The sequence below is a fragment of the Rhinolophus hipposideros genome (genome assembly GCF_964194185.1).
Source record: "Rhinolophus hipposideros genome assembly, chromosome: 19".
NCBI lineage: Eukaryota > Metazoa > Chordata > Mammalia > Chiroptera > Rhinolophidae > Rhinolophus > Rhinolophus hipposideros.
Genome location: NC_138065.1, coordinates 15,058,245 through 15,083,577, shown reverse-complemented (window position 1 = coordinate 15,083,577; position 25,333 = coordinate 15,058,245). Strand labels below are relative to the sequence as shown.

The following is a 25,333-nucleotide window of genomic DNA, read 5'->3' as shown; positions in this document are numbered from 1 at the left end:
ATGTATAGATTCACACCGATTTTTCTCTAAGAATTGTAGGCGTGACACACACATGCATAGTTACCTGCACACACACACACACACAAACACAGATTCGGCTAGAGCAGTCTGGGTTTTGTTATTCAACCCCATACTAAAGCTGTTTTCCTTGCTAACAGTTTCGTCAATAATTTCTTATTTGCAGAAAATGAAGTGAAGGAGGGAGGGGGAAGCTGTGCTTCTTCAAACGGTCAATAAATCAACACTGTGCATTCATCTTCCTGTGTCCAGGCCACCTTATATGGGCATGTCTGACGCAGATCATCAAAGCAGGAGAAAGCGAGGACACTGCATGATGCAGCCATTCAATGGACAGCCACTGCGCACGCTCTCCAATCCACTCTGCCTCTGTTTCTCTCCATGTGAGGAGGGAGTGATTCTCTCTGCAGCGGGGAGCAGACCTGTGTTTGGTCCAAGGGCTTCCCTTTGGGTGACTGAGTCAGTCCCAAAACTTAGAGTTAAGTATATGAGTCCATGGAGATCGTAACAAAGCCGAGACTAAAAAGCAAGCTGCCATAGCAAACTCAGCAGGAAGCATGTGCGGGACTAACAGCACCACATTTGGACTTTCAACCACCGGATGGGGAGTTGAAGCGGAAGGCAGCTCACAAGCACGAGCTGGTATCTGAAAGCAGTGGCTGCAGGAACCTATGTTTCCTCCACATCCAGCTAGGAATGCGTCCTAGCTTTCTCCTGACATCAAGAGAACAAGATGTGGGAAAACTATAAAAATCAGTAGGAATAAATGACAATTGGTGGGGGTTAAGAAGGAATTTCAATTTCTCAAGATTGTTGAGGCTATCCGGGGTCTTTTATGGTCCCATATAAATTTTAGGATTATATGTTCTATTTCTGTGAAAAACGTCGTTGGTAGTTTGATAGGAATTGCGTTGAATATGTATATTGCCTTAGGCAGTATGGACATTTTAACTATATTAATTCTTCCTATCCATGAACATGGAATGTGTTTCCATCTATTTATGTCTTCTTTCATTTCTTTCTTCAGTGTTGTATAATTTTCTGAGTACAGATCTTTTACATCTTTGGTTAGATTTATTCCCAGATATTTTATAGTCTTTGGAGCAATTGTAAATGGAATTGTTTTTTTAATTTCTCCTTCTGATATTTTATCATTGGTGTATACATATGCAACTGATTTCTGAATATTAATTTAATATCCTGCTACTTTACTAAATTCATCTATCAGCTCTAATAGTTTCTTGGTGGAGTTTTTAGGGTTCTCTATATATAGTATCATATCATCTGCATATAATGATAATTTTACTTCCTCCTTACCAATTTGGATGCCTTTTATTTCTTTTTCTTGTCTGATTGCTGTGGCTAGAACTTCCAGCACTATGTTGAATAGAAGTGGAGAAAGTGGGCAACCTTGTCTTGTTCCTGATCTTAGGGGGAATGGTTTTAGCTTTTCCCCATTGAGTATAATGTTAGCTGTGGGTTTGTCATATATGGCTTTATTATGTTGAGATATGATCCCTCTATTCCCACTTTCTTAAGGGTTTTTATCATAAAACGTTGCTATATTTTATCAAATGCTTTTTCTGCATCTATTGATATGATCATGTGATTTTTATTTTTCATTTTGTTAATGTGGTGTATCACATTAATTGATTTGCGGATGTTGAACCACCCTTACATACCAGGGATGAATCCCACTTGACGATGGTGTATGATCTTTTTAATCTATTGCTGAATTCCGTTCGCTAAAATTTTGTTGAAAATTTTTGCATCTATGTTCATTAGAGATATCGGCCTGTAGTTTTCTTTTTTTGTGGTGTCTTTGTCTGCTTTTGGGATCAGGGTGATAGTGGCTTCATAAAAAGTGTTTGGGAGTCTTCCTTCCTTCTGGATTTTTTGGAAGAGCTTGAGGAGAATAGGTGATAATTCTTTTTTTGAACGTTTTGAAAAATTCACCTGTAAAGCCATCTGGTCCAGGGCTTTTGTTTGTTGGGAGATTATTGATTACTGATTCAATTTCCCTGGTGGTAATCAGACTGTTCAGGCTTTCTGTTTCTTCTTGAGTTAGCCTTGGAACGTTGTGTGCCTCTAGAAAATTGTCCATTTCTTCCAGATTGTCAAATTTGTTGGCATATAGTTGCTCATAGTAATTTCTTAAAATTTTTTGTATTTCTGTGGTGTCTGTTGTCACTTCTCCTCTTTCATTTCTGATTTTATTAATTTGGGTCCTCTCTCTCCTTTTTTTAATAAGTCTGGCTAAAGATTTGTCAATTTTGTTTATCTTCTCTAAGAACCAACTCTTGGATTCATTGATCTTTTGTATTGTTTTTCTGGTTTCTATTTCATTTATTTCTGCTCTGATCCTTATTATCTCCTTCCTTGTGCTCCCTTTGGGCTTATTTTGCTGTTCTTTTTCCAGATCCCTTAAGTGTGAAGATAAACTGTCAATTAGTGATGTTTCTTGTTTTTTTAGGTAGGCCTGCAGTGCTATGAATTTCCCTCTTAGGACTGCTTTCGCAGCATCCCATAGATTTTGGGTTGTCGTGTTCTCATTCTCATTTGTCTCGAGATATCTTTTGATTTCTTCCTTGATCTCCTGCTTGACCCATTCATTATTTAGTAACATGTTATTCAGCCTCCATGAATTGGTGTGTCTTCCTGTTTTTGTTTTTTTTTTTCCTATAGTTCATTTCTAACTTCATCGCACTGTGGTCAGAGAAGACAATTGGTATGATTTCAATTTTCTTAAATTTATCAAGGCTTGAGAAATAAGAACAAAGTGGGAGGTATAACGATACCTGATTTCAAACTATACTACAAGGCTACAGTAATCAAAACAGCATGGTACTGGCATAAAAATAGACACATAGATCAATGGAACAGAATAGAGAGTCCAGAAGTAAATCCATGCCTATATGCCCATCTACTCTACGACAATGGAAGCAAGAATGTACAATGGGGTAAAGACAGTCTGTTCAATAAGTGGTGCTGGGAAACCTGGACAGACACATGCAAGAAAATGAAGCTGGACCACCTCCTTACACCATATACAAAAATAAATTCAAAATGGCTTAAAGACTTAAATGTAAGATCTGAAACCATAAAATATTTAGAAGAAAATATAGGAAGAAACTTCATGGACATTACCCGGAGTAAGATTTTTACTGATATACCCCCTTGCGCAAGGGAAGTAAGAGAAAAAATAAACATGTGGGATTACATCAAACTAAAATGTTTTTTCACAGCAAAGGAAACCAAACAGGGATCCTACTGAATGGGAAAAGATATTTGCCAATGATATATCTGATAAGGGATTAATATCACAAATCTATAAAACTCTTACTCAACTCCAAAAAAACAAACAACCCAATTAAAAAATGGGCAGAGGACTTGAGGAGACATTTTCCTAAAAAGGACATACAGAAGGCAAGAAGACATATGAAGAAATGCTCAACCTCACTAACCATCGAGAAATGCAAATAAAAAACACAATGAGATACCACCTCACCCCAGTCAAAATGGCTATCATCAATAAATCAACAAACAACAAATGCTGGCGTGGATGTGGAGAAAAGGGAACGCTAGTGTACTGTTGGTGGGATTGCAGATTAGTGCAGCCACTATGGAAAACAGTATGGAGGTATCTCAGGAATCTGAAAATGGAACTACTCTATGATCCAGTAACTCCACTTCTAGATATCTACCCGGAGAAATCCAAAACTCAAATTCAAAAATCTGTACGCACTCGTATGTTTATTGCAGCACTTTAAACAATAGCCAAGACATGGAAACAACCGAAATGCCCATCGGTAGATGACTGGATTAAGAAGCTGTGGTACATTTATACAATGGAGTATTACGCAGCCATAAAGAAGAAAGAAATCTTATCATTTGCAACAACATGGATGGACCTAGAGAACATTATGTTAAGTGAAATAAGTCAGACAGAGAAAGACAAGTAGCATATGATCTCACTTATATGCGGAATCTAAAGAAAAGAATAAGTGAATGAACCAATCAGAAACAGTTTGGGAGACAAAAAGGAAAAAACTGAGAGTTGTTAGATGGGCGGGGGGGGGGGATAAGGGGAAAGGTGAAGGGATTAGGAAACAGTCGGTAACCACAAATGGCCTCAGGGTTTTTGAAAATTAATTTGGGGAACGTAATCATTAATGTTGTAAAGATTTTGTTGGGTATCCAATGGACACGTGTCCTATTTGGGAGACCACCTCAGGGATGATGTAGATGCCTGATCATGGCATTGTACACCAGAAGCTAAACAATAATGAATGCCAACTATAATTTTATATATATAATGTGATGGTTCAGTGTGAGGTCGGAGGGATAGTGGATGGGGGGAGGGGGTTCACAGTGTGAGGGATATAAATGATGAACGTCTAAGTATTACCTTGTCTTGTACACCTTTAACTAATAAATTATAAAAAAAAGAAGGAATTTCAAAATAGTACTAGAACTAATTAATACATTCATCCTAGTACTTCGAAGAATTTGAGTGTATTACCAGTAATCTCACAGTCACTTTAGGAAGATTGCAGCCAATCCAATGAGATAATTGGCAACTATCTTGCTTAAGATTAGTGAGTCCTTGGAGATTTTAAGAAGAGGTAAGAAGCTATTCTTAATACACAGTTAAAATACAAACATTCAAGGCCCACCCCTGTGGCTCTCCTCTTCAGCTTTTCCATGGAAGGTCCTTAGAAGGGCAGGTCAGGGTGCTTCTGGGAGTAAATGCTCAGCGACACTGAGCCTCCATTCTGGAATAAGAACTGTCTGGGGTCAAGTCCAAAGACTACTCTTTACTAGTGATGTGACCTTCAGCAAATTCCTTTTCAAGATTTGGTTTTCTCCTTTGTACAGGGTGATGCTAAGAGTAACAGCCTCATCATGGGGTATTCATGAGATCGTGCCAATAACATGGTTGGCAAGAAATGGGCACTCACTAGGCTCTTACGAACGGACTAGATAGCTCTGGCCTGAACACAACGCCTGGCAAACAGTAGGTGCTTAATGCAGCTTTGGCTTATTCATTCAGAAAATAAATATTGATGGCGAACCTACTATATACCAGACACTGAAGTTCTAGGAAGATAGCCAAGAACAAAGTAAAGTCCCTAACCTCACGAAGTTGATCTTCTAATGAGGAGACGGGAAATAAATGAAGCACTGATGGTCTCAGGCAATGGTAAGTGCCATGAAAACACACAGCAAGGTAAAGGGTGGTGGCGTTTTTAGGTAGGGTAGTCGGGAAGACCTTCCGTAGAGGGACATCTGAGCAAAAAGTTGAATAGTGAGGGGTCAGCCATATGGGAGGAAGGAAGAGCAAGTGCAAAGTTTCAAAAGCAAGAAAGCTCAGTCAGTGTATTGATATATCATTAATACAAGGGGTAAATGGGGGAAATTTCTACAGGATTTGAACTATCTTGGAAAATAATCTATTTCTTATTACAATTCTTTGCAAACATACCCGATCTTTGTCATCAGTTCCTTGAGGAGTGAGAGTCATGTGTTCTATTTATTTGTAATCTGCACAAGTCACTCTGTCAGAAGATAATCAGCTGCAAGGACCTTTTGCCTCTCTTGATAATAGAGCCCAAAAGGATTCTCTGTTCAGAATAAACACCCTCTAATGAAACGTCTCTGAACAACTCCAGCCCATACCAATCTCGCCATTCCTTGAACTTACAAAGCATGTACCATCTGTTCTACAACTCCAGTAGTAGAGTCTGTTTCTCTTTTTAACTGTTCCTTAATTGTCTCACGCCAGTTTTATCAACTACCCCTGTCCTGCCTTTGAGGAAACTCCAAATTTCACTTCATGGCAGTATGTGTTTTTACTCTTCGTAAGAACTTGCACAATGTGGGACACACAAGAGGAACCAAAAGCCAGTTGAAGTACATTGTCCTGTGAAGCTCTCCATTATGAGTTTGAGGTTAATTCCTACATGTCTTAATCATCAAGCCACTTTTCTCCTTCAGAGAACTATTTTAACATGCATAGTTCAAATCCACAAAGGATGCAAAAATTTTGCTGGCAATGGTCAACATACTCTATTAAGTCAGGAAGGCTTTTGTAGATGTCTTCATCGTTAACGCTTTCTTCTGTTGGGAAGGGCCTAGGAGGGAGAAAAAAAGGGCGGGGTGAATAACCAACATCTAGGCTAGGCATTTACCTATCATTAAATATGTAAGCTTGTCTGCTGCCAACGTGGTCAGATCAGATACCATCAGTCTAATACTGCATCTGGGGCGTCTTCCAAAGTATGGCTATGTCTGGGGTCCCACAGGGAGGCTGTGACACCTGCTACCCCAAATCATCTGCAGCAATTCTACTGGTCACCGCAGTGTGTGAGCAGGTGTGGACATGCTGATGCGCTTAGCTGATCTCCCATCAGCCACATACCTGCAGGCTCACCTCATGGCCCCCACTGCCGCTCCCCTGTTCAGTGACAAGCAGCCACACATGCCCTTCCCTTCAGCACCAGCTCTTTACATTTACGGATCCTGATCTGACAAATAATTGGGTAACAATCATCCTTGCATGGTTCAGTTCCACAAGTATCGATGAAAATTATTAAAAGACAAAAATACCATGCCCTTTATATATGATTATTGACTCGGATACACTTTTCTACTCAGACTTTTAGATGTTTTAAAGACTTTTAAATATTTCATTATCTTCATTTATTGGACAAATGAGTCAACCTCACCTCAGGGAGAGTAAAGTGTTTTCTCTGCCCCCATTCAAAGAAAATCACTTTAATTTATCCCCTGTTCCTAGCCACTGGCTTCCCTGTTCGCTTCATGCTACTATGAAAATTTTTTATAACACCAGCATAATGCTCTAAATTTATGTCTAACAAAATCACAAAAATCATACTATAGTGCCAAAAGTTTTTCTTTACATGCAGCCAGCATGTCATATGTTTCATAGAAATAAGAGAATCCATCAAAATAACAAATGAGTACTAAGTAATTTTCTTTAATATATTGAAAAGCATATTTTCACCTTGGTTTATGGATTTAATTAATACTTAACACATTTGAGGAACTTACATTTTTCAAATAAATTGAAATGTGTGAAAAATGCCAAAGTTCAAAATCTTTTTAAAAAGAAATTTAGACATACTTTATTATGCTCTTATAACAATACAAATCCACTGTAGAAAATTTTAAAAATATAGATAAGAATAATTAAAAAGGAAAAAAGTCTTCTGATGTATATCTTTCTGGAATCAAAAACATATAAATACTCAAATACAAAATCATGCTATTTCAAAATCTGCTGCTCAGATATAACAACATAAGATAAATACTGATATGAAAAAATAATCATGTACTGAAGATCAAGTTACAAGGTGTTGAACATTTATCCAGCCTACAGCCTACTTCCGTGGAAAGCAGCCAAAGTCATGGTCCATTTCCAAGAAAGGGTCTGCAGGATGTCCTCCTTGAGGTCACTATGCTTTGTACCCAGGGACTGGGCTGCCCAGCACTACAGATCTCCTGTAAGATGTGCTTGGATCCTCTCCTTTAGAATCTGCATGTGAGCTGAACACGGAAGAATGGAAGCAACACAGGAAGAGACACAGGGCAGAGCCTCATACTGGCAGGAGTTGAAGTATGGAGCCCTCAGAAAAAGAGGTAAAAAACGAAATCTATTCCATTTCCATACAGGCTGGTTATGTTGCTACTGAAACTACTTTTGTTGCTTTCTAATGTTACTAATATACAACTTTCTATCTGATCTAACTCAAGTATGTAGTTTTTTCAACGAAGTCCAACATGATATATACATCTGCATTTCCATGCTTACTAACTGCATAATACTCCATTGCCTGGAGATAGCATACTTAATTTAACCAATTCACTTCCAAGTTTTTCATTTAGTACCAAACCCTCAATACACATCCTTATACACATATCATTTTCTATTTGTCGGGTTATTTCTTAAACTCCTAAAAGTTGTGAGTTATTGTTATGGTCTAAAGGAAATAAATCTACCACAATGTCTTTTTACTTAAGCATTTGTGTTTGTCTTCAGGAATCACATGTATAGAAATGTTGGAGGAAGTTAAAAAACAAACAAAAAGAAAGAACCATATCCAGTGACAGTCACCAGTAAATTGAGAACAATGTTTAGCCAATGTGTCTTATTCAACTCTATGAATTAAATCTTTACTTGCTCAGTACGTTTCAAATACGTATTAGGCACTTATTATACCAGGCAGTCTGCATGAATGAGACACAGTCCTTGCATGCAAAGTGCTTTGCAAACAGTGACCATTCAATAAGTAATCATTACATTGAACAGGAACCACAGAGAAACAGGCTTACCTGATTCCTGTGGCCAACGCTATAGGCGTGCGAGAAAGTCGTGATAATGTTTCTATAACCTGAGAAAAGAGGGAAGTGTTAATTGGACATGTATTTCATCAAAGATAAGATTTTTTTCCCAAAATAGCAGTTTTATAATCTAATATTAACAATGGCAACATAAATGTAAATTTGCAGATGCCAAAGAGGTAAAGAATGGGAAGAGCTGGGACTGGAAAGTATAGACATCTGGGTTATAATTTTGTCCCTTTCTTCAACTTTATGACTCAAAGATTACTAACCCATCTGGTTTGCAGTTTCCAGGAAAACAAGGAGTTAGACTGAAGGTCTTGCATCTCTACCATTACAGAATCTGAAAAATCCAGTAAAGCTGCGCTGTCCGAAACAGTAGGCACTAGCTACATGAGGCTGTTTAAATTTAAGATAATTAAAATTTCAAAAACAAAAAATTAAGTCCCTTAGTTGAACTGGCCTCATTTCAAGTGCGCAATAGCCACAGGGGGCTAGCGGGTACTGTATTAGCCTCCACAGACATCAAACATTTCCATCATCACAGAAAGTTCTATTGGACAGCACTGCTGTACACCAAAGTCATTTAGAATGTGGGCTCTTAAACTGGACCACACGAGTTCAAACCCTGGCTTTACCATTTATTAGCAATATAACCTTGGGCAAACTACTTAACTTCTGTGGGCTTCAGTTTTTTCATCTGAATACTGCCTATAATCATTCAATTGTTAATAATCATTAGATTATTATAAGGATTAAGAAGGCAATACACACAAAATACTTAAATGACAGGTACAATTTATAATTGTACTAATAAATTGAAAGAAAATTTACTTATTCTAATTCTGTTTTCAGGAAAAAAAAATAAGTTTCCTAAATTACCATGGATTATCTGTATCTGTTTCAAAGATATCTTATGAAGATCTTCAGTACCTAACCCTAAATGCACCAGCCCCAGCAATTTCACCCTCCCTTCCCAGTTTTATACCTAAGATCATCTTTCAAAGACTCACTGAGGAAATCAAGGAGCTAAAATGCATTTTTCCCATAAAGCCCATTTCTGTAATAACACTTGTAGATATATTTTTTTTCTCTCAAATTTAAAAACTTAAAGAGGTTCTACTATAAGGCCTATTCAGAATGAGGGGGAAAAAGAAGGCAAAATTCTCTCTCTCTCTCTCTCTCTCTCTCTCTCTCTCTGAGTTGATGTAATCTTGTAATTCCTCAGTTCAAAGACAGAAATAAAAGTAAGGTCCCCAGTATTGCACAGATGTCTCATAAGGGAATTAGCCACATATACACTTATCTCTTACCTACCTCAGGGGCTTGTACATTGTGTGGTTAGAAACTCAAAGCTCTAGAGTAAGAAGCCCTGGATGAGCCCAGTTTCCAGCTAAGCTCATCTTTATCAGCCCTCAAGAAAATGTGGGTAATAACAACTCATTACCTGCCTCATGGAGTTACTGCAAAAACTAAAGGAGGCGATGCCCATCAAACGCTGAACTCAATAAATGTAAACATTTATTATTACATAAAAGAAATGTCTTATTGCATACAAATAAACTTGAATTGAAAGCCTTTATGCAATTTCTTCCTGGTTTAACCTTGTTGAACATTGGATAGGAAAGCAACACACAACCGACCTGGATAAATCTATGTGGATTAATTTCCCATAACAAAGATAAAGCATCATCAGGAATCTATAAATCCAGAAGATCACAAATGAACAAATAATAAATGTATCGAAATAAACTGATTCAAGATAAAAATTATCACTTGCTAAAATTCCAAAATTATTCATTATTGAGTGAAAAGTCTAGCTTTTGAAAGGTTCTAGAATAATCTGTGGAGTAATATTTAGACTCATGAATTCACTATATTGTTGGATTTTAACATGAGCCTTATACTGATGTGGTACTGTTTTAAAGCAGGGCGTGAAATATACCTCTGATCCTAGTTTACACCGTGATCCCAGCAGAGTCACTGCTCAGTAACAAGAAAAATAGCAATAGCACTGCTATGTATTTCGCTATGGGTATTATTTAACAGAAATGTATTTTCTTAGTTGGAGAGATTTTCTATAATAACTATCACGCATCTACAAGAATGCATTTTCTGTTCCTTTTGCTACCAATAACCAGAACTATACCTGCCCCCACCCCAACCCTGTAAAGACCACAGTTTGATTTTTTCATATATTGTCCACCAGAGGGAGCCAGAAGATAGTATTATATTACTTTCCTCATGCTTTGAATGAGTATAAACTATTAATACAAACATTTCTGAAAATCAACAAGCTGAAACCAACTCGTTATTTACTTAAAAGGATTATTTATTACTATTCAGTAATAGAAGAATAATAAAGATATAAATTCAGTGGATGAGAAGAATGGAAGCATGTCTTAGACTGAATCTCTCTGAGGACTATCACTCAGTTTGATGTCTACTTATTGTACATGGAGTCCATCCATTAGCTCTATGTTTAGCCAAAGCAAATAAAGACTGTTTAGTTATTGTTGTGTTTTTAGAACAGTGTGTATTCTGTAAAGGTGGAGTGTATCCAGAGTTGGAATAGACAAGTATACAAATTAATGCCATATCCTCAGGTCTTCTGTGTGGAGATGGGCCTGCCATTAGAAACATCCGTTCAGGAATATTTACAAAAATATATATGTATCCGCAAAGACAGCAAGAAACTATTTCTTCCTGAAATGTATTAATTTCTAAATCATTACCCCTAAATTATATTAAATTATAACATTAACTTTCAGAAGGGGGGGTAGGTAACTAGACAGAATATTTGCAAGTTAATAGGCCAACAACCAACTACTAACCCCATATCATGGATTTCCTTTCTTTACCTATATCCATCCCTTCTTTGATAAGAATAGCAGCACTTGTAACAAAACGCAAATAATTCTGGATAACATAAATAAGAGTTACTGTGGGAGGACGTTGGGAGAGGCGGGAGGGTCTTCTGTATGCCTGCTTTCGGAAGGTGAATTAGATCCCAGAATCTATAAAGGATCATTGAGAAAGTTTAAGAAGAAAGATAGCAGGGTGAAAACTGCATTTTTAGAAGATCATTCAGCAAAGTGAAGGACAGACTGGGGTACGAGAATGTGGGGGTACAGACAAGGGACCAGGAGACTGGCCAGAGGGTGTTCTCAATTGCCCAGGTGAGAAATATGAAGTCTGAACTAAGACAGCAGCAGCATTTCTATAGGAAAGACTCTTAGATGGCACGACTACCTCAAAAGTTATTGCCATTGCTCTTCAAAAATTGTACATGAATCTATACACCCCTGAAGTGCGTAAGAACATAAGAAGGCATTATAATGACCTGTTTCTTTGTCTAGCTTTCCCATCCAACAGGAAAATACCTTAACAGCAGGGAAATCAAATTGCTTCTTCACAGTTCTACTCCCATCACCCAGCTCACAGCCAGGCTCATAACAACCACTTGACACAAAAATAGTTGTTGCTCAAACAAACGAATGACTAATAACTTACCCTGCAAAACTGTTGTGAGGATTAGGAATAATATGTGTAAAGATATGTAAAGAGCTTAGCCTGGCACAAGTGGAGAATGAATGAATAATTGAAGAAGGGGCCCATTATAAAAATTAAATATTAACTATGAGAAAGTGTCACCTATCTTCTCAAATCTAAAGATAACATAGTGGCAAGCCCCCTCCACCAAATTTTTTCACCCTAATGATGATTTTTATTTAGTTGGAGTCCTTTGTTTTATTTTCACAAAGAATAATCTTATTTATCCCTATTAGTTTAAAAACCGTGAAATATGTTTTCAAAAACAGAACGGCAACATTGTACACCAATAAAGCTACCCATTTTAGCTATTCCTTCACAAGACCTTCTGGCAAATTCTCACCCTCAGCTTCTCTAGCACATTCCTGCTGTTGATATAACATGTCATTAAAACAAGTCACCCCTGCAGAGGCAGTGTGTTATAACCACTCCTAGGGTCATGGTGAAGGGAGCTGTGGCCAGAGAGTAACAGGAGGGAACCATGGGGATCAGCACACAGCAAAAGGGCTAATTCGTTGTGGATTTATCTCCTTGAGTTCTCTATTCTGACGCTTTACCTGACCCAGTGGAATGGCTATTCTGGAGACTCTTGAACAGGGAGCTGGATTCAGTTCCTGGGGAAGTGAGCCTTCCGGGGAGCTGGGCTCTGTGAGGGCAACCAGATGGCTGCAGGCTTGAGCCCCAAGTGCAAGACAAGCTTAGCAGTTCCAGACAGTCCCCAGCACTGAAGCTCCACAGCACCAACGATGGGACCGTCTAGCAGCTGGCGCTCAGCCAGGAATGCCGCATCCCGGTCCCTACGGGCTCCGAGCAGGTGTCCTGTGAGGCTGTGCAGGAAAAGCCCAGGCCCCAGAAAAGATCAGTGGGAGTGTGGGCCTGGCGGTTCTGGGCCGAGTAATTCAGACAGAAGGATAGGTCCGCAGACTAGGTCAGGAGACCCCGTACTACCCCACGCACCCGGACTCCAGGTTCTGAGGATGAGGCCTAATTCTAAACTGGACCAGATGGTGAGTTTCAGACGGACAATACATTTCACCTTAACTCTCCTAGGAAATCAACAGAACTCCTTATCTTAATTTTCTTTGCAATTCTAATAGCACACAGTAAATTACCCTACTATGATACACCGTAGCTTTGTGTCATTGCTAGCAACACACTGCAGATCGTTCCTAAAACATCTAGCTGGTTGCTGCTTTGAATACTGGGGGATGGCTGAAAAACATCCTTCTCGCCTCCTCTGTGGGCAAAGCAAAGCAGGAGAGCCAGAGCTGATGAATAAAACATTATTTCCATGTCAAGAAGATTATGAACCATAGGAAACAAATTTGCATTGTTCAAAGAGTATCTACAGAGGTTAAAAGGATCAAAATTATAGTTTGTGCAGGCCCTGATAATAATCATAAATGCAAAAATTATCCTACACTAATTTTTCTGAGACTTCAAAATAAAGCTCTACTGAGAACAATAAACTCCCTTTAGCAAAATTATATACTAGACTGGTTAGGAGTGAAGCTGAAGACTCAGATTTTCTGGGTTCAAATCCCAGCTCCACCTCACTAGCAGGGTGACCATGGGAGTTCCGTAGGTGCTCTGTGCCTTAGTTCCCCTACCAATAAAATTAAGATAAAATCATAGCCTAGCACACAAATTTATTATAAAGACAAAATGAAGCAAGATAACTAGATATTAAATGCCGATAGAAGAATGTCTCATACTTCTGCTCTTTCCTAATGCCATCACTGTCACCATCATCACCATCATCATCATCATAAGCTTTGGTTTTTGCAAAGCACTTCAGAAAATAAAATGTGATGTCTACCTAAAGTTATCACAGGAAACCAAAGAAGGCTTTCCAACGGCTGTGCATCCATACAATAACATAGGGTGTACCTCTGTTTGAGTACATGACAGCCAGTGTTTGCTCCTAGCTGCAAATAGTTGCTAAGCTTGTATAATTACAGCACTTTGTTAAAAAAAAAATATGAAGACTGAGGACAGTGAACCTTTTTTATTTATTCATTTTCTGTTTCTGTGTAATTATGTTTAATCCCAATACTCAAATGAAAAAATAAACCCCGGTCGTACAAAGTATCTCTAAGAGCCCCAAAATAATTGCATTTGACCTTGCTAAAGTAAATATTAGCAAAAAACCTAACGTTGCATGCCTAGTCGACTCATGAAGATAACGCAAAATGAGGAACAGATTCACTTACAGCTCGTATAGATGTAAAAGAGCTCTAAGAAGTGCCAGTATAAAGGGATGGGCTCAGAGAACATCTCCCCACAATTTTATCACCTCCACACCTCTCTGTCCCAAATAAATTTGAAAACCTATGTAATTAGAGTTTGTCCTTTAATCACAATTTGAAGACAAGTCTCTTAGCTGAATCCTCACCGCGCCCCCCCCACCCCCGGCCCGCCATATCGCCAGCCCTTCTAACTCCACCCTACACACAAATGATAGAGCCACCAACACAGAATATTCAGCAGTTCTTAATTATTTAAAGTCACACAGATCAGTGTATGATGAAAGCGCTTGGTCCTTTTCTCAGGAAAAAAACATATGTATATATTTTTATATATATGTATACATATATATATTTATATATGTGTATATGTATATACATTTAAATATATGTATATACAAATACACACATACATAAATATACACAAATCTGCATCTCATCTCAAGAAATCGAGGCACCTCTTAAAGACCACTCATGGATTTCCTAGATTCTCACTCAATGTCCTCCTCTGCCTATAAGAAAACCACGGCCCAGAAAGATTAACTCACTTGCCCAAGGTCAAAGAGCTGATAATAGCAGAACTGGTACCAGGACCTAGGTCTCTTCTCTTCTGTCCATTCTACCACCCTGTCTATAAATCTCCTGCATTTACTCAGTGAACATCTACTGAGCACTCACGATGGGCTAGATACACCTGATACACCCCGCCTGGTGCGGAGGGGGCAGGGGTAACAAAATGGACATTATATACTTCCTACTTTCAGAAAACCTGCCATCTATTGGTAAAGACCATCAGGGTGGTGGGTAAAAACACACCTTGTGCTTCACAGTACATCTGCAGCCTGGAGGAGAGAGCAAGGCCACTGTCCCCTTCAGCCTGAAAGCTAGAGCAAGAGAAGCCCAAAAGGCTTTTTAGAAGATGTGACCTTGGGCTGATCTTGAAGGGCAATTGGGAATTTCCCAGAGTCTTTATTTGTCTGCGGAGGCCTAATGGGCAAGAATTACCACCCCCTGGCCCCACCCCCTCCATCTTTACAATATACTGCATGTTCCAATGAGAACACTTTCTTTCTCTAAGCAGATTCACCTGCACTTTTCTGAGGAGCTTTTTGTAGTTGCTATTTCCTGAATATTTTTCTTATTTGGTTTACAGTGGACATTTTTCAACTTCTGAGAAACAAGGTCCTTATGCAAGTTTTTTCTAAACCAAACAGGCATGCACTTATTTCATGAGGTATTTCCACACCACTCTGATCTTGCCGTCTCTGGGCTCCTGGTCCCTGCACTGTGCCTCTGAAAACCTCAACCTGCATCTTTCCTTCAAACCTGCTTCTCCTAATTCCCCCCTCCACCCCTACTCCACACGTCTGCACCTCACGAGACACTGGGGAACCTGTGTAGGCTGGTACTTTTCCTTCACTCCCCAGGTGTACATCCTATCAATTCATCCTTTTAAATCTCTCTCATATCCAATGCCTCTCTTCCTGTGTCTCCGCCTTTGTCCAGGCCCTCTATTTCTTGCCTCAGCTATTGGAACAGATTTCCAATCTGACTCCACACCTTCAATTTCACTGCATTCACATCTTTTACATGGCTACCACAGAGGCTGCATGACCTTTCAATATTCTCATTCTGACCACACCATTACTGCCACCACTCCCACCTTAAAATCCCTAAATGTTACCCCTCATGCAGAGATAAAATTATCTAGCAGTGCATGCAAGAGTCTTCAATTCAGCTGATCTGCTCCCCCATCCCCTTCTATACTTACTTGGCTTACTCTCCCCAATTTCCCCTGTGTAGCCCTCACCGACCACTTTGCCTGCTGTGCTCCAGAGAGATTCCAGACCATACATATACAGTCTAACAGAGCATAAAATTCACATTGCTATAATTCAGAGGTGGTTTCAAAATAACACTTTCACAGTAACTAAAGAGCAGGCAGAAGCAAGCAAACGGGTACCAACAATGTTAATTTTCTCACACCAAGTAAAAGGGGTTGTAAGTAACTCCCCTTACACACAGTTTTAACCATCCCCTGGGTCCAAATACCGAAGCAGGTGAAACCTGGAATTCATCAGTGCAGAGTGAGCTATCTGGCAACATAATTCTTTAGTTAGACGTCAGAATGAACACAACTACTCCCTGCATCTCCCAAATTTACACTGCTCTGTTAGAGTATGTTGAACTTAGTAGGCAAATAATAAAGAATTCAATGGTTTGTACACAACTGTAAAAGAAATCTTTCATTTTGAAAATGTAATCATATGTGCAAATCAATCCTTGCCTTTACACAGAGAACAGAGACATAATCTACAAAGATTACATGGCAATTTTAATACGTTCAATACCTAAAATTGGAATTTTACTGTGGGCCCTGTAGATAGACAGATTACTCTGGACCGCGACAGTAACGACTCTAGCACAACAGCTGAGGTGGTAGCAGTGTCATTACGAGCTCACGGGGAACCCAACGTGGCTTTCACACAACTCACTTGAAACAGACACACCAGAGGTGTTAGTACTGGGCTAGAGAAGGGTGGTTTATGTGATCTGAAATAGACTGGGAGAGTTCTATGAGACTTAAGGGACGTGGAAAATATAACGAATGTTCAAAGCCGCCCACAAAGCACACAGGTGGTTCAAAGTCAACACATTTCCCAAACCCAGCTTGCCTTCAAGGTTACACACGTGACTGGCCAAGATCTCTCTGATTGCTGAATGCTGCCCATGTGGCTATTACCACTTTAAAGGATGAAATCACAGACTACAAGAACCGAAAGGCAATGCCAAAATGACGGGATCCCACCGTTGAGAAGAACACATCCCTTTTTTGCCAGCCTGGAGACAGCCCATCTTTAGTCCCAGCCCCAGGACTACTCACAGAGAATGATGAAGTATCTGCAAGTTATTCTCATATTTCAAATCACCTAACAGAGATTACACAGGACTAGGAGAATAAAATGACAGGCCTTCGACATCTCTTTGATCTGGCTGGCTTGGTAACCTTGGTCATTTCACACAGCTTGAAAATGCTCATTTCCACACGTGCTTGAACAATTAAAAAGCAGGTACATTAATTATTATGTAAGAAACAGAGTTTCTAGACTACAGCTGGACAATAGAAATATGTGAGCCACATACAAAATTCTGAAATTCTAAGGAGCCACATAGGAAAATAAATAAAAAGAAAGAAGTGAAATTAATTTTAATCATACATCTTATTTAATTCAGTATGTCTATAATATTTCAATAAGTAACCAAGATACAAATCAAGACATTGAACATCTTCAAAATCTGATGTGTACTTTACAGGAACAGCTCGTATCATTCAGCCTAGGCAAACTTCCAGTGCTCAGTAGCCACACATGGTTACTGGCAGCCATAGTGAACAGCACAAGTCCAGACAAAACCCGTCAGAGTACTCAAAATATGAAAGGGGGTGGGGGTAGGGCATAGATCCATAGTGAAGAAAAGATTGGGCCCAGAACATACAGAATTGGCAATACTGAACACCAACAGAGTTACCCATTTTAACTATTCTCTTCATGGGACCTTCTGGCAAATTCTCACCCTCTGCTTCTCTAACACATTAGTGCTGTTGGGAAACAAGGGAACGATTGTGTGGCATGCACAATGGGAGCAAATATTGGGAGATAAGGATCTTGGGTTCGCAATGGGGGAGTGTGAAGTAGGGTGGAAGAGCTAAGCCATGGGCAGGCGGTTTTAAATGCTAGGCTCAGGAGGCTGGCCTTTATTGTTGATAATATGGGGAGCCAGTAAAGGTGTTTGAGCTGGAGAATGCAGAGTCAAAAAGCAGTATGTGAAGAGGTGGCTGCACAAGATAGTTCAGAGAAAGGAGCCTGAACCCAGGAAGTTGTTTTAACAATAGCCTAGCTCTGCACTGATTGCAGACCGAACCTGGGAGATGGCGAAGGAAGCGGATATGGCAAGCACTGAGAAAGGGATCGACTCAACCCGTGCACGAATGGACGGAGCGAAGCCCAGAGGAGCAGGTCTAGCTTAAGCACATTTTAGGAAATCTGATCTGACTGTAGTTTACCATGATGTAGAGGATGTATCAGACAGAGGAAAATCCAGGCATTGTTTAGAAATGAGATTCTGTTCCAGTGGGGACCAAAGACAGCTCTAGCTGACGATGGTTGAAATAGCTGACCCAGAACTGTCAAGAATCTCGGAGATCCATGTTACCAGGATATCTCACATCACAGCTGCTGACCTGAACCTGTGTCACGCTGGACCCACAAATCCGGGGCTGGCCCAGAGGAGCCTGGTCTCCTATAAGGGATTCGTAATTATTTGTGGGGTGTGTGTGTGTGTGTGTGTGTGTGTGTGTGTGTGTGACCACACATGGACCAGCACTGATAAAATATGTTTTTATGGAAATTCATTCCACTCATAGTTTCTTCCTTCATCTTGCTTTTCTACTTTTCAGCCTTTGCTGAGGATCAGGCATCATCATGATGCATTAAGTTTTCCTTTCTACTTAAATTATATTGCATTTAATCAGCTTTTTAAAATCCACTTGCATTATGATTTAAGAAAAAAGCTAAAGGTTAACTTTTATTTTTATTATTGAATTTTATTTTGAGATCCTTCTCTCTTTCAAGGGTTTACTGATGTTCTCTTTAGGAGTAACTTTAGTTGAATGACTTAAATAGCTATTTTTGAAGCAGTATAATAATATCTGCTGCTTTAGAACTCTGTTACCTGTGGCCTTTACGTTCTGAAAGGGACTTCTACCTTAAGAGGCCTAGGATACTTCTTTTTCGGGAACCTGGGTGATTCGCAGTGAGTACTTTTTAGTCATTTGCTCCTCTGAATGCATGTGTTTAATCCAGGCTAACATGAATTTCCCCTAGGGTCTAGTATTTACCAAGAATTGGCACAGAGAGAATAATCCTCTCAAAGGCTGTAGAAATATAGCTCAGTCCTGATGGGCCAGGTGACACCAGTGAGTGTGTGATGTTCTATGCTCTGATGATCCCGGTCTCGGTAATTTTCTCTGACAGTCTTTCATCTAATATTTTCTTTCAGCAGCTTAACCTCAGATGAAGTATGTCACCTGGGAGAATGGGCACCGTTTCCTTACAAGACAAAAAGAGAAGGGTAAAAAGAGCCACTGAAAATTCAAAATTCTTTCATCAGCCACCTCTTCCGAAGCTGGTTCTCAGATACTCTTTCCAGCCAGCCTTTGGAAACAGACTTAGACGTGGACGATACCAGACACACACTGCCTAGCAGCTGGACAGGGCTTGGCTTCGTCTGCCAAAGTGATCTGCCTCCTGGCAGTCTCCAGGAATAGAAAAAGAACTCCTGAATGAGAAAATATCTGTATACAGATGAAATTACCAAGATAACTCATGTCTAAATAACTCAGTAAATTATATCCTTTAAACCCTTACCATGATGGCATCCTTCACTGAGGTGTGTCAAAATCCCCATGACACATTAAGTAATAAAATTCCTTGAATAGAGAGAATCAGGCTGCATCTGCCTTATGTTGGCTTCTGTGCAATGGTAGACTGTGGTCTAATAATAATATGTTTCCGTTTTGATACTGGTGTGTTTTCTTTTCATTGTCTTCTGTCGCAAGCACCCCCAACAAATGAATACCCTGTCAAAATATGGCATATTTAAGAGGTTTTAAAATCTAGATGATCTTTTGAGGTTATTTTCCCCAGAGATCACCTGATAACAACTTGGATTGAGAGGATAAGCCCCTGCAGTGGCAGCATAGACTCAGCATTTGTATCTAGTTACAATTTACTTAATCAATATTTATTGAGCATCTGCATAGGTCCTAAGTTCCACTAGGTGTCAGGAATAAAAAGAACCGTAACATACAGTCCCTTCCTCAAAGAAGTCCCAATAATGTGGTAAAGAGAGAGACGCATAAACAAAATCCAGGGAGCAAATGTGAAGTGCCATGAAAGAGGCATTCAGGGCACCGCAGAAAGTGAAAGAGCCGAGACCACCTGGGTCAATGGGTCAGGGGTGGTTTTCCAGGGAGTTAGGCCGGAACAAAGATTTTAAGGATGATGAGTGATATGTTCCACGGACAACAGCGGCGAAGACATTCAAGACGGAAAAACAGCAGAGATATAACAGAGCACAGCACTTAGAAAAAAGGGTGTTATGTGTCCAGAACACCATAGCATCTGGGTTGGGGTAAAACTGAGTGAAAAATGAGAGAGGAAATACCAAGTTAAAAAATTTCAAACCTTTGTTTTTACATAGAGCGGCAGTTCCCAAACCTTTACCTGTATCAGTATCACCTGGAGGACTTGCTAAAACACAGACTGCTGGGCCTCACCTCCCGAGTGTCCCATTCAGCAGGCCTAGGGTGGGGCCCAAAAATCTGCATTTCTAACAAGTACCCAGATGCTGCTGATGCTGTCGGTGTGGGGGTCACACTTTGAGAACCACTGACACAGAGAGATAAGTGCAAAAGCATCGTTTTAAAATGTATTCCCCCTTAGCTTTCCCGTAAATATTAATCTAGATACGTTCCTGATGAAAAATAATGAAAAGTAACTACATGCAAGTCCGGTTGATGTAAATAGTCTTGTGGAAGTAACACAAACTAACAAAGGAAAATTCTAAGGAATGCATTTTTAAGCACTGACTCTAATTCCACCTGCTAAAAGTTAGGTTGAGAAGGTCTCTTGCCTTCCCACTGCTCTATACACAGGAAGACAGCCTGTGTAGAAATAGGAAGGCATACTCTCAGACCTGGTTACTGCCCCAAGGTAGCCTCCTGTTCCCACACTTTCCCTCCCAATCCCCAACCCAATGGCTGCCTGTGTGTCCAATACACAGGATAGTCAAGGACATACCGTATTTCCCTGAAAAGAAGACCTAGCCAGACAATCAGCTCTAATGTGTCTTTTGGAGCAAAAATTGATATAAGACCCAGTATTAAATTATATTATATTATATATTATATTACGTTATATAAGACCCAGTCTTATTTTACTATAATAAACACGTACAGTAAAATAAGACTGGGTCTTACATTAATTTTTGCTCCAAAAGACACATTACAGCTGATTGTCTGGCCAGGTCTTATTTCAGGGAAACACAGTACACTGGACTCACAACAGTGGCTATCTAGGAAGTGAAATTGCTATGGACTTTCACTTTTGTTTTTATTTATTTCTGTATTGGTTAAAGTTTTATTAATAGGTGTGCCTAAACTTTTACTCAGAAAAGGACTTTTTTTTAATGCAAAGATGCTTTCAGAATTGTACAACAAACAGAAATGGTTATCAAACTTTTTCTTTATTGCTCTTTGGAGCCAGCCTTTGGTACAAACAAAATATTATCAGAAGCCCAAAACTTAAAATTGATGAAAGCAGAGCTGATCAGGATAAAATGATAATGCAGAGGTAAGAGATTCAAAAATCTTTGAGGAATAACAACCTTACTGTTTCTCGAGATAATTACAGTACTTTGACAGAGTACTTTTTATTTAGCTATGTAAGTTCTGAATTTTAGTTTATCATATTTGTACCTTATACAATCATTGGCATATGTTGAAAAAAATTAATTGATGAGAAATTTCCTGATTTAAAATCAGTTTCTTTATTTACGTTGTCTGTTTTTGGTGTTCACTCATCAAGAATAGAAAAAGAAGTCAGGTTCTGTCAAACTGAAAAAAACACCTAAGTTGAAGCAATACAAATATGTAACTTCAAATGTTCTCCATTTAATTTTTTCACATCCAAATGTGTCAGAATGGGAACTAAATGTAAGCCAAGTCACACAAAAAATAAATGGTAGGGGAAGATTGTCTGGCATAAATATAAACGAATATGTAAATTCATATAGTAACTTACTTTCCACGAATAATGACTTCTTTCTATTTTCAGCCCTTAAAAGTAAAAACATACTTTGGAATATTTGGCACAATTTTTCTTGCTGTGAAAATACTAGTATTTCTAATTTGAATCCCACATAATAAAGCTTGAAAAAGAGTCCTAACCACCCATTGTATTTTTTCTTCAAATGAGGTTTCACTCATTCTAACACTTAGAGTAAACCTCATGTAACCACAAAAGTAATGATACACAGTGGAATTTATCATTTAATGCTTATCATCATCGTCCAAAAAAGAACTGAAACTCTTGGTTTCTAGGTGTCAAAATGATCACTTCAAATCAGAGTATCTTTCCAAAGAAGATAATTTCAGTGCAAATGCTAATGCATTTTTCTTGATCCTTTTTTAAATATTTTATTTCAAATAGGTATTTGAAAGGGAAGGGCTAGAAGCTATAGCAACTGTCTTTCCATTGCAGTTAGACTCAATGTCTAGAACTTAAATCTGCTGCTTCTCTCCCTATGTAATGGAGGCTGCTACTAATCCCTATACTAAAAGCCCATCTGATTCATCTTCTGCTCTTATATACTGAAACAGCGCTTTTAAAGAGACTCACAGAAGACTTGATTATGTAGAACCAATTTGATTCCACATAATACCCCGCTCCTCTATGGGATGAGCCAGAAGGGAGGGCAGGATCATTATGGCCCGAGGTCCATTATGTATAGTTAATCCCTGTGAAGGGCGCCCCCTACTGTTTCCCAGTGTACAACTGGCATGACAGCCTAGCCCCACTATTCTTCATACACCTACCTAAATTCTGCAAATGCCTTAGACCAAAAAGATGCTAGCCTTGTAATCCTCAGCCTTTTGACCTTGATTTGAAGAAGCATTAAATGTAACCCAACTTTAAAGAAACGTTTCTTCAAAAGCAATAGAAGATGCTTGTGGGATTTTCTTTTTCCTCTTTTGTAGTGATTGTGGCAATATATTTCAGGGTCCAGGTCCAGGATCAGTGGGAACAGAAACTGAGCAATATTACTGTTCCCCTGAAGAAACTTGTACATTTACTAATAAGGGGCAAGTGTTGGGATTTGATAATTTACAGAAATACAGTGCTCTGATGACCAGGCAAGACATAATTTTAGCTATTTTCACACCCTTGAATGATGATGATTGATTTCAGAATCCAAATGCTTGTTTAGAAAATGCTCTTAACAAAAATATTTAATTAGGTCTCAAAATAGAGATATTCTACTCTTGGGAGGCTTAACTGACATAGGATTTCTTAAAGTGTTAATGCTAAAATGTCCATTTTTAATAGAAATATGGAACACATATGGGTTAAGTAATGTTAATGCTTAGAAAATGCCCATGAACAAGGGCTATCATTGAACACAGGAATAACAAATACGAATGACAAGAGCATACGAGGCCTTAGAAAGTGTTTTCAATAAAAAGTGATTAGAAAAGACAAGACAAAAGCAGTGACTGTGCATAAAGTAGCAAAATTCCAAACAACCATATCCTTTTTCAAATTGCTTTTAACATGCTAAACATTTTCTTACAATGCAATATTTTTGTTGGTATGTATTTTTTCATGACTACTGGAAAAAAATTATACTAAGCGTAAAAACTAAGAAATAGTCTGTCACTTAAATTGGAACTCATTTTTGGCCCTGGCTCTCAAACCTCATAGTGAGGACTCTTCATCATCCAAATCCCTGTTAATGACCAACTGCCCCCAAAGTCATCCTCAATTTCAAAACACTATGAGATAGGACATGAGAGACTCTAGATGGGTTCCAGTCTCAAATGTGGCCCCAATGACCCAAAGCAGACTTTTGTTTTTCCAATTTAAAATTATGTTTTAGGACCACACTTTCAGTTTCACAGTATTTTGCAGAATGAGAGGCTATAATACATAAAATCAATACCCTATTGTTGAATATATAAGGTTTTCCCCAAGTTATCACAATTACAAACAATGATAAGAATTACCTTTGTATCTAAATATTTTTTCACGTGTCTATTTCCTTATGGTAAGGTCCAAAAAGTGAAGTTTCTGGGCCAAAGGGTATGAACATTTTTAACGTTCATTTGTATACGGCTAACCTGTGGAGGTCATTTTTTATAACTTCCCTACAAATGAGGTCTTCCAAACTGCTCACAAGACTAAGTGGCACTTGCCCAGTGGGAAGGAGACTGTTATATTATCAGATTGTGCCTCTGATCCTTATGAAGTATTCTGAGGTGCCCTTGTGATTTTTCTCCCCATTAAAGCAATTCTTGTGTTATTCTTGGCAATTGAAAAATAAGCAAAACCTTACAGTTCCTTTCTTAGAACGATTTTTTGAAGGTTTCCCTTGTCCACTGTCAATTCAGCAATGTCTTGGGGTTATTATCAATCATTAGACACAACCCAAAGGTCTGGGAAATCAACTCCCAAGTTGATTTACCTAACTCCCAGAGTTACTTAACTCCCAAGGAAAAGAATGCAGAATGAATAAAATATTTAACACATTCAACGAGGGAGATCACATTTCTCGGGAGAAAAGAGGCCTGCTGCATCAGCACCAGGTTTTCGGTCCCTGGATAGGGGCTCCATGTGGCACAGGCAGTATCTGGATTCTGGGGTCCTTACTGCATCTTTAATTTATAGTCAATCACAAATATTTTATGAGCATTTGCAATGTGCAAGACCACGTTCTAAAGATTATGAAGAATAAAACATCTGTAATCCAAGGAGCTTATAAATTAGAGAAGAGGGACAGAATGATACATTCAAAATGCATTTAAAAGGGGGAGAAGCTAGTTCAACCATCCAAAACCATAACAGACAACTCAGTACCCAATGGCACTAGACTTATGCAATTAGTGCAGAGCACAATCCATTTTTATAGACAAACCTCATTTTATCCCATACTTTAGAATACTGAATTTGCACTCAGGTTACAGTTCTTTCCCAAATAACCCAAACATTCTGAAATTGAGAATCCTAGAAATAATTTAGAAAGCATCTTTTTATTTTTGTACATGAAAGCAAAGAAGATTACTTATAAAGTTTTTAAAGATTTGAATTTCCCAGAGGAACACTGCTAGAAAGGTTTCAAGAACAGTCAAGCTACAGTAGCATAATTTATTGCTACTAAAAAAAAGACATGTTGTAGTAAAAACAGCACATTTTCAATTACAAAATGTTTCTGGGAGTTTATATTTTCATAAAAGCCATATTTTCTGAAACAATTACTCCCCTTTTAGCAAACATTTTGCCACACAAAAAAAAAGTTGATATAATCCTGCTGAGAGG

The 25,333-nt window shown here is 38.8% G+C and overlaps 1 protein-coding gene across 2 annotated transcripts in view; it reads right to left on the bottom strand.

The window, feature by feature from the left end:
• The window catches only part of VAV3 (vav guanine nucleotide exchange factor 3), a 339,163-nt gene that overhangs the window by 182,044 nt on the left and 131,786 nt on the right, over window positions 1–25,333 (bottom strand). For both annotated transcript variants that reach the window (XM_081025193.1, XM_081025192.1), the window contains exons 3-4: window positions 8,374–8,432; window positions 6,087–6,152 (exon numbers count right to left, since the gene is read on the bottom strand). In XM_081025193.1, the coding sequence (XP_080881319.1) occupies window positions 6,087–6,152; window positions 8,374–8,432 (125 nt within the window). The remainder of the gene's footprint in view (window positions 1–6,086; window positions 6,153–8,373; window positions 8,433–25,333) is intronic.